The sequence below is a fragment of the Eurytemora carolleeae genome, unplaced genomic scaffold, assembly GCF_000591075.1.
Source record: "Eurytemora carolleeae unplaced genomic scaffold, Eaff_2.0 scaffold335, whole genome shotgun sequence".
Classification (NCBI taxonomy): Eukaryota; Metazoa; Arthropoda; class Copepoda; order Calanoida; family Temoridae; genus Eurytemora; species Eurytemora carolleeae.
Window position 1 is genome coordinate 142437 of NW_019396289.1, and position 10957 is coordinate 153393.

Genomic DNA, 10957 nt, shown 5'->3' on the forward strand with positions numbered 1-10957 from the left:
GAAGGGTCGACTTTGAAGTGTCGTAACGCCTTGGGCTTTGATTTTACCGCTCTACTTCACTTATGCTTTTCTGTAGCCCTTTACATGCACATTTTAGCTCTACAAAGCACTTGTTGTTTGCTTTGGTTTTAAAGAAGTAATTGGCAAAATACTCATCGATTTGTGCTTGAGAGCCAGCAACCTTTAAATGACAGTGAGATTAAAATTTTATACGTTTCCAATCATAACTCCCTAATATTGAAATCTCATACGTTTTCAATCATAGCTCCCTAATATTGAAATCTCATACGTTTTCAATCATAGCTCCCAAATATAAAAATCTCATACGTTTTCAATCATAGCTCCATAATATTGAAAAGTTATTGAGAAGAACAAATATTTTTTATACTTGAGTTTAAAATCCAGACTAGAGGTTCTACGAGTTCACAAAGTCAGACCAGTAATGTCACATTCATTTGACCTTCTCCTTCTGTACAGTTTTCAGTGCCCATATCTTTGTAACAAAAAAGTGTACTGCATATTGAAAAAGTGTACTGCATATTGAAAAAGTGTACTGCATATTGAAAAAGTGTACTGCATATTGGAAAAGTGTACTGCATATTGAAAAAGTGTACTGCATATTAATAGAAACAAACTCAACCTGAGAAAGACTGGGGCTAAGCAGTTTTGTGGATATCAATATTTTTGTTATGAAATATTATTTCATTTAGAATCTTCATATTCTCCATTTTTTAGAATCCCTTAAAAAAATTCTACACAAATGTTAAGACCCCTAAATTTAAATTTTGGGCTCTGAGTTTGTTTACATTTCTACCAGAAACTGCAGTACATTAGTATTTGTGTAGATAAAAACAAATTCTGTTGTAATCTGAAATAATTTTAAACTTTACTTTTTTAGGTATAAAAATGGCTGGACTAGACGAAAGTAAAACTAAGGTGAAACAAGAAAAAATATATTATCTTCTTATATTCTCAAAAGATGGATTAGATACATGTTCAATTAGTAATATTATCTTTTTCTGGATCTGCAGGAGTTCTCCCTACACTACTTCTCCTACCTTCTACTACTAATGCTTAGTTGCTCAGGAACCAACATTTAGCATTACACAGAGATTTTTGATGACAAGGACTTTTTAATAATGAAAATTACAGAATTTTGCATAGTCTTGTTAAAACAAAATTCAAGAGTATACAAAGTTCTTAGATTAATCTTAAGGCGAGAAAACACAAATGTTTTTAAAAAAATGGAAAAAATAATCTTTTGTCTACATGAAAGTTATTTTTAAATCAATTTGTATTTGATCGCATGTACCGTACTATAACGCGTTGTTCTGTACCAACCCATCTGTATGTACACCTTATGTACCGCACAGCACTATCTTACTTAGATTGACAGTAGTAATATTTACACAAGGGTTGGGCAAGTTAATTATTTTTAATTTCATTTGTTGAATCAATATAATACAGCGGACATTATTTCAAAACGGCCATTTGGAACATTCGTGTTAGAAATGGGTCATGACCCATGTTTGGAACTAATGTCCCCTGTTATAGGTCCTGTCTGTAATAGATGCTTGTTTTTAACTATAATTCTTTCTGGACGTGAACGAAAATTTCCGTCAGTGAAAATTACTCAATGAAAATTCAATTTTAAAACCAATTTTATAATTTAATTTAGGTATAGGTAGTCATATGCAAATTAATATAATTGATTTTTAATAATCTTTATCAAAAGGATCGGATCGTTTAGTTCTTTCGTTCTGAATTTCAATTCATTTCCAAAATTGTTCCATTTGTTAGCGGAATAATTTGACCTACAGTAATTATAGAATAGGAAGACGACATTAAATCAAAACTAAAGAGCATTTGATGTTACAAAGAAAATATCTGTAGTAGGGAGTTATAAAACACTTATTAAGTGAATTGGGTCTGTTTACACTGCACAATTACTGTTCATTGAACTTGAATCTATTAAAAGTCGACTTCCTATTCCAGAGTTTTCTTGCAATCACTGTAGATTACAGTGAAATCAATACAACTGTGGATTTGGAAGATGACTCAAAGTATAATCGCAATAAATACAAATATAGGCTGCTTAAATGTCGTCTTTCTATTCCACAGTTTTGAAAAACCTCGCTGTATGTAAAAGAATAGATGAAAGATCTTGAAAACAAGAATGGTGTCTGTAAGCTGGAGGGGTTAAAAGTGATTTATAGAGGAGAAAAGGAAAGGAAGGGCCGGGGGTGGGGGGGAGGTAAGGAAGAAGAGGGTGTAAATTTGGCGAGGGGGTTAAAAGGACAAAATAACATAGAACAAAAATACACTAGTTCCGCCTCATCATAAGTTTATTGCACGTTTTGCCGACTGTTCTACATCTGATGCATAAATTCTTGTTTACAACTTCCGCCCAGCGAGAACTGGTTTCAAAATAAACGCAGACTATACGCAACTGCAATTAACTTTCCTTGCATTATAACCTTGATTGCATGTTTTGTCGACTGTTCTACATTAAAAAAAAGATAGAATGTCGTTGTTTAAACTTTTATAGACTGTCTGATGTAAAACTACGGCTAGAAGTATTGAGAATTGGAATAAAAATAGAACGAATCGTTTTTGGGATGCCGAAAATTTGGGAACAAAAAAGCACCAAAAAAGCAGACCACACTTTGGAAATGTCATGACTAGGGATGTTTTTAGATTATCAATTGAATGATTTTACTTATAAATTAGCTTAACAAATGAATGCTGCAAATTATTTCAAATATTAAAGACGATCCTCGAATAAAGTATTTTAACTGTCAAGTTCTTGATTTTCCACTCGTTTTGCTAACTGTTGGACTAATTAGTTTTAGCAAAGACACATCATGCTAACATCAGTTTAGGTAAATTTAAACTTTTTTTGTATTTCAAAAATCAAGTTTTTTTTGAGTCTCATCAAAATAAAATTTTTGAAAAATTTATTTTTCTTTGAACATGGATAAATTTGATCCCAAGATACAGAGTGTTTCCATAAATATTAAAATCAAATCGTCTTTAAATTGGTGGTTACGCATAATATTCTACACTAGCTGAAGTGTCCAGACAAAACTACCCCCCACCCCCGTCTTAGAATACGTACAGGGTGTCCCAAAAAACATGGGAATTCAGTGACGAATTCGATATCGTCTTTGTTATAAATTAGCATTGTAATACCTAATTTAAAAAGCCTTAATATTATTATGTCTGCTAGAGTTTATTTAATGAAAAGGGTAAAAGACTGCAAAGATGTGTCTATAATGTCTCCGCAAGATGAACAGTGAATACGGACAAGTTTACTCTGTTTGTATACTGTAATTTTCTTGTTTTACTAAGTACAGCCGGTTGCAGTCAAAACATAAACAAACAAAATGTAAACATAGCAGACGAAACTCTTACAGATTACAGCTTTCTCAGTAGGTATCACTATACTAAATCAAAGAATTATTCATAAAGACGATATCGAATTCGTCACTGAATTCCCATGATTTTTGGGACACCCTGTACAACATTTGTGTGGTCCATTTTTTCCGTTGGATCGGAGATAAAGATTGAACTTCAAGTTGTAATTTTCCATATTCCTTGGGGTTCTATTTAATTGATTTAAGCCGTGTCTTAAATCCACCAAAAACCAGTTTAAATTAAGCGCCAGCTTAAATCTTGAAACATCGAATACATTTTTAAGTGGAACCCGCCATATTTGAGCCGCGTCCTAAATTTAAGCCGCGGCTCAAATTCTTCAAATTCGATCTCAGTTCTAACCTGAACAATTATCTAGGGTATATCATTAATTCTCAATCAATGTCAGGTGTTTACAGAATACCGTGCGAATACAATCGCTTTAAAATGAATGATAAATGATTGAGGAAAAGATGAAAAGATTAGACTAAGCGGGGATAAATTGGAATTTAAAACCTTGTTCAATGAATTTAAAATATCCTCTGATTGAGAATAGATGTACTTATCTTTTAAACTTTTACTCTTTACAATATTCACCAAGCTTTAAACTTTTATGAAAATAAAATTTCAGGTGACATCTTATTTTAAAAGATGGATTCCCGATTAACATCTGTACTCTTCGTCTCATCAGAAATATAGAAGATATTGAGTTTTAAAGTGTTTAATTCTGACAATTTCATCCATCATTTCTGAAACAAAGGCGGAACACACTTTACAAAAAAACAACCCCCAATTTGAAGTAATAAGTTTTTAAATAGAAAATGATAAATACCAAAGCTGTAAAAGGTCCGGTTTTGAATCGACCATACTATTTTATAAATGGAGAGTCGGTTGAAATTATATTTTCAGTCCCTTTCAAGTTTCTACTCAATTGTTAATGTTGCTCCATTAACCGTGTCCAAACCACAAACTGTAGATTTATATATGTTATTATGTTAACTCGACATGTCTCAGAAAATATATGGGTTCACCATCTTCAGTTCTTAAAGGGACTGTAAGCGTAATTTGAAGTGATTTTCCATGGAAAGATGGCAATCATAGATTTACAACGGTACCTTTATCTCATCAATAATGTGGAAGATATTTTTTTAGGTTTAATTGTTTTTTAAAAGTCCCTTTAAAGGCTTTAATCTGATAGAAAATGTGGAAGATACATTCGTTTTTTTTCATTTTAAACGTGTTTATTTTTGTGAAATTTGCATTGCTTCTTGTAAGCAAGAAGTGCGCAAGTTACGTTGGCAGAGATCTCGGAAATTAAATAAACAGTTCAAAGAAACAAAATCAGGCATATCAACTTGATACTATTTAGCTTTAAGGGTACCGTTGTAAATTGGGCATTGTATGGGCATCTTTGAATGGAGGGTTACTTTATATATATTACTCTCACCCAGTCCTTTTAAAATGTGTTTCTGTCATCAAAGTTCAATAACTCTTTAAAACGTTTAAAATTTCGTTTTAATGCAAGACTAAACAAGTTGTTAAATGCTAAATTCAAGAAAATTTGTTTCTCATACAGTGATACCCATAAAATTTGGAATAGGAAGACGACATTTAAACAATATTCAGATTATTGAATATTGTTATAAAGGAAAAAACTCCCATAGTTTAGAATACCAAACTTTGATGTGGAATAGGTCTGTGTACAAATTCAATGAACACATTTTACAACTTTTGTGTTTTATATGTTTAAGGCCTTCAACTGGAGTCTAACAGCCATCTCCATGTTTCACAAATTAATGAGTCCTATACCCGTGGATTTATTGTTTTTAACCGAAAAGGTTACTTACTTCATAGCTTAAGGCACTTATAAATAAAGAGTTACTTACAAAAGATGTTACTTCTAAATCTTGTTTATGTCAGGTATGACTGGTGAACTAACGGAAGAGCTGTTTTCTGGTTTCCGGAAAATAGAATCGGAATATTATAAACATCCAGCCCAACCTGCGGATACTAGAAGGTGCAATCACTTTTTTAAAAATTAATTTTTATCTTGAGGTTTCGGATCCAACAAACGGCTAATTTGATCGGTTTTACTTGTTTTGTCGTGAATCTTCGCCACAAACTCTAATCCCTATATATTTAACATTCAATGGTAGACCTGAGATATTTCAAACTATACATAATCTAAGTTTAAAATATCAAAGGTATAAACCATCAGCTGTTTCAATGATATAAAGATAAAAATTTGAGTTGAGATATTTTTGGTTTTCCTCGTAGAAATCGACAAATAAGATATTAATGCGTACATTTTTGGATGTTAGAAAACTTTTAAGAATCATATAAATATATTTCAAGGGACCAAGTTCTAAATAAGATGACACTTACTTTGATCATAGTATTTGTGCCCAAACCTGACAATCAGTGTCAGGTTTGGAACACAAGCACGGTTTTGAACTTTGATCCCCTATATTTCAATATCCTTCATTGTTTTTCTTTAATTTGCACTTTGTCTTCAACTATCTATATATTAGAGAGAAAAGGAAATTACAATGTCAGCAGACACAGTTTGCACTTTTTCACTCAAACTTTTTATCTCTAAATAAATACAGTTGTAATCATTATCTGTCTGTTTGTTTGTTTGGATGTCCGATCATAACTTTGGGCCCCCTTGACAGATTTCCCTCAAATTTTTATTTTGGGAAACTTTAATAGAACCGATGGGAAATGTTCTTACCTTGGTTAAGTAAAGGTTGAATTTTTTAGGGAAAACTTTAGGCAAAGCTGGGTTTTCAAGCTAGTGTAATATAAGTGCACGGCAAAGATGTATTTATAGACTATAGTACACGTTGGTTAATAATTGAATAGATCATGGTTTGATGAATACTTTTATAAATTCAATTAATTAATGATTAAATAGATTTGATCGTGAACAAAACAAAATTACTTTATTTATATAAAACTTTGCTTGCCTCCGATCCTTTATATATTGTTTCTTATAACTGCTAACATAGATAACGAATTCACATGACAATTGAATTTTACTAAATTATTTATAACTAACTTGGAAACCCGTCGATCCACTCAAATCATAATTTTTAAACCAGGCTAAAAACATTCGCGGGGTTCTATCGTGTTCACCAATAAAAAATATGAGACAGATCGGTCTAGGGGTTCATGAGTTATGATCGGACATACAAACAGACAAACGTAGATTACAACTTTATATACATAGATTTTGCGATAAATTTCATATTTTCCCTCTATGGAAACATTATAGTGGTTTGACCATATCTAGAATAAAAATCTAGCACGATACTTAAATGATAAATATGAAAAAGTGAAAATATTAATCTCTATATTTTTGATTCCATATAAATAGTTTATTTACTACATTTTTGATTAGTAAAAAATACCATTTGAATGTTTTTTGATCCTAAAAAATTGTTAAAATATTTATTTTTTATTAAGAATTTCGATTTACGTTTTTTTTTTTAGATATTTCGATCATAGATCAACTTACCCTGCGAGTAGTATTGCAGCTCTGGGTAGATTTAAAAAGTTTTTAAACTGGCAAAATATAGAAGATCAAGGGATAGATGGGTAAGCTAAGCGGTTATAAAAGAGATTTAAAATTTAAAAAGATTTCAGACGTATAATGATTAATGACAGCTCAAAAACTACAGTTAGATACATACAACTTTAGAATGGGAAGACAATGAAATTCTATGTATATTATGTTGTAATTAAGCAAGTAGTTTTTCCATTAAATTCAAAGTTAAACCAATTGAGTAAAATAGATATGTGTACATTGCACAATAACAGTTTGTTTTAGTTGCACTGAAGTTTTATTGTAAACAACAAATTGTATGATTGCTGAACCTCTGTCCATTTAAAATCTTAAAAAAATAGATATATTATGGAAACAACCGAAGATTCCAGAGAGCTGTTCAAACTTACATGTATAATGAGTGCATTGGATGCATTGCATTTAATTATGGAGCGTAGAGAGCAAGGTACTAATGCAAGGAAAGTTAATTGTGGTAGTTCACAGGCCCTCAAGAATTCATCTAAAATGTTTAATTTTTTTTTAAGAGTTGCATACTGTCGTCTATATTGTACCAACCAGTGATCACAGAGATCCAGACTGCCTTGAAAAGTTGGATCACTTTACTTTTCAGGACATGGGTCAGCTCGGTATTTGATTTTCCAATTACTATAAAGAAGTAATTGGAAAAATTCGCTTTAAATGGAATTTTTAAAGGGAATAACTATCTTCTCCCTTCCAGCTGTCATCCTAACCATATAACTAAGAATATACCGTTCTCAATATAAACTAGGTGTTCTATCTTTTATGCATAAATACTTTTATGAAAACCTTCCAGCTTCCTTCCAGGATATGTTTAATTCTTTAGCTGAACCAAATAGAACAAAATCATATAAACTTGAACGGGTTCTCTTTAAAACTCTAGAATGTTTTCCCTCTGCAATATTTCCAAAAATATGGAATTCGATTGAATTAGAGCTGAAAGAAACTAAATCTGCAAAATCGTTTAACAGAAAAGTCGCTAAGATCTATTTAGATAGTTATGCAAATTATATCTGTAAAAAAAACTCTGTATCATGTGGATAAACTTAGTCTTAACTATCTTCTTTACCCTGTATTTCATAAACATGATTCTAATAACTTATGTTACCCTCTGTTCCAACCCTTACGCTGAGTATCCTCCCTTTCCCTTTGAGTTATACTCCCTCACCTCCTTTTTACCTTTTTCCTGATTTATCATCATTCTTATATTTAAATTGTACAATGTACATTGTTTTTATCTGCAATTCTCATTCGATCATAGGGGGCCATCCAATTAAAACAACCTACTCTGTTTAGGTGGGTCTAAACTACATATTAAATTGTGATTTTTTATTTGTATTGTCTAGTGCTTTGTAGTTGAATAAAAATATGAAATGAAATGAAATTTTTTTTGAGAACTTGGAACCTTTGGACTACTGAATAAAAAAAAGATTCTCCAGAACCCTCTACTATGTTACCCAGGCTGTAAACTGATGAGCTAAATATTTAAAGAAATTTTATATTTTGCAAAAGAACCCTAATTCTGTGAAAATGAATAATTGACAGATCAGCATCCTTCAATGAGGGAGGGATGGGAAGCCCCGTATATGCTTTATCCGAGCCACCCTAAAATGTTGAAACTTGTTATTCAAACAAACGAATTCCTATAATTGGCAAACTTTTTAAAAGACTTTCGTTAAGCCAATGTATTTGGGTCTATGCTAAAATAACTTATATATGATTTATTACTTAGGATACAGTTTCATGATTTAAAGATAAAATAACTTATTTATGATAATTAGGTCTAAGTTTCATGATTTAAACATAAAATAACTTATATATGATTTATCACTTAGGTCTAGGGTATCATGCTCTGAAACTTAAAAGTATTTTACATAAGAACTATTGCAAGCATGAGCATTTCAAGGTGGTACGGATGAGAAAATGAAAATAATGCGACTCGAATGAAAAAAATAATGTGGTATCCTGCCATCCCTCCTTGAACCACTAGACTAGGCTGATACTACTAAAAGTTTAATAATAATATCGAAGATATATTTTCATTTTTTTAGATTAAATATAAATCAATGATCTCAATCAATACCGAAAAAAAACAGTTTGAAAACAATAACAACATTAAAAATAAAAATGGTAAAATTAATAATAATTAATATGATGATAATGATAATAATAATAATTATGATACAAATAATGATGATATTGATAANAAATATCAAATATATACAAATGTGGCGAAAGATAATCGATGACTATATGTTGTAATATCTGAATGATTTGTTTGATATCAATTTGATTTTTTTTTACGGTCTAAGTCGTATGTTCCAACAAAAACGCTTTTTTATCCCATTAAGCCTATACCCCCTTTCATTTTTCACGAACACTCCCTTTAACCTCAACCTTTTACTTTCCAACTTGATTTACTCCGTTAATTTACTTTATTTTTCTTCGACAGTTCGAACTTATAAAACACTTCGCAGTTTTTAGTGAACATGCATGCTGATTCAATAAAGCATAATTAATGGCATGTGGTTACTTCAAAGTGGGCCCAGTCCTAAAATTTGATATATACGTATATCAGAGCTCCACTAGACAGATGGAGAAGGTCAAATGTATGTGATATTTCTGATACACCTCATAGTTTCTCTATTTTAATTTTCCACAAGAGTATTAGAATAATTGAAAAGTTGATTGACATATTAGAAATTCTAAACAATTTTTTGATCTAATTTGTTATAATTGAAAACATTTAGAATTTTAACCCTAGTTGAAATTTACTTTAGTTTGGTGTGATTAGCAGAAGTTTTGACATGTAAGATTTCAAGCTAACTGTGATATTTGTTTTAGTTTGGTGTGATTAGCAGAAGTTTTGACATATTAGATTTCAAGCTAACTGTGATATTTACTTTAGTTTGGTGGGATTAGCAGAAGTTTTGACATATTAGATTTCAAGCTAACTGTGATATTTACTTTAGTTTGGTGTGATTTGCAGGAGTTTTGACATTTTAGATTTCAAGCTAACCGTGTTATTTACTTTGGTTGGACGTGGACTGTCCGAACAAGGTTACTCACAAAGGATTAGACTGAAAAGACGACGTAAAGATCTTCAAATAAGACAATCTCAAGTTTAAATTAACTATTTTGCCTTGAATTTGAGCTGAAATGTTTCATTTAATGGTTTGGCGAAGTTAAAGAAAAAAGTTGCAGAGAATCATGATTATAAGTAAAAAGGCAAAATACATAGAGTCGTCTCTGAAGTCTCATCCTTTGTGAGTACTCCTGTATCACGGTTGGCGAGCAATCGGTTCTCCGGAGATCAAATTAAAAATAATATTTTTTATTTATATTTCAGGGTCCGTGAACTCCCCTTATTTACGTGTGCTGAGTCCTGCCTATGGAGACGGTGATATCCTGCCCCGTGGTGTAAACAAGTTTAATAAACAGTTTGGATATGTTTCAAGCCTACCATCTCCCAGGCATATTTCAGATGTTATCATGTCGCAAGGAACTGAAGAAAACACTGAGAGCAGGTTTATTATTCATCTTTTATGTTTTAACTTTTAGATTGATTAGAAAGGTATATTGAGCACATGTAACAATCTTTAATTTTTCACATCTGATGCTGTAAACCTTTTGATAATTTCAAACTTTTTAATAAAACTTCATTCAAAGTTTGAAAATTTGAGTTTTAAGCAATTGCTCAGTTTCTTTACACAATTTATAACTTGAATAATATTTGGGAAAAATAAAAGATATAATGTTTGACACAAAAGTATTAATTTTTTATTTTTCAAACTGTTTCTCCGATGACACAAAAAAAATATGTAAGCATTAGACATTATTTTATTTTTTTTCTTTAATAATACTTTAGTTTATGGAATAATCGTCACATTTATGAAACTCGAAATACTTTAGTTTATGGAACTCGAAATACTTTAGTTTATGGAACTCGAAATACTT

At 31.0% G+C, this 10957-nt stretch overlaps 1 protein-coding gene across 1 annotated transcript in view; it reads left to right on the forward strand.

Annotated features, from left to right (window-relative positions):
• Nucleotides 1-10957, forward strand: part of LOC111700218 (peroxidasin homolog) — a 92632-nt gene that overhangs the window by 19919 nt on the left and 61756 nt on the right. The window contains exons 2-9 of the mRNA XM_023471083.1: nucleotides 899-936; nucleotides 1032-1086; nucleotides 2847-2882; nucleotides 5335-5431; nucleotides 6910-7014; nucleotides 7324-7427; nucleotides 7507-7608; nucleotides 10350-10527. Of these exons, the coding sequence (XP_023326851.1) occupies nucleotides 907-936; nucleotides 1032-1086; nucleotides 2847-2882; nucleotides 5335-5431; nucleotides 6910-7014; nucleotides 7324-7427; nucleotides 7507-7608; nucleotides 10350-10527 (707 nt within the window). The 5' untranslated portion in view covers nucleotides 899-906. The remainder of the gene's footprint in view (nucleotides 1-898; nucleotides 937-1031; nucleotides 1087-2846; nucleotides 2883-5334; nucleotides 5432-6909; nucleotides 7015-7323; nucleotides 7428-7506; nucleotides 7609-10349; nucleotides 10528-10957) is intronic.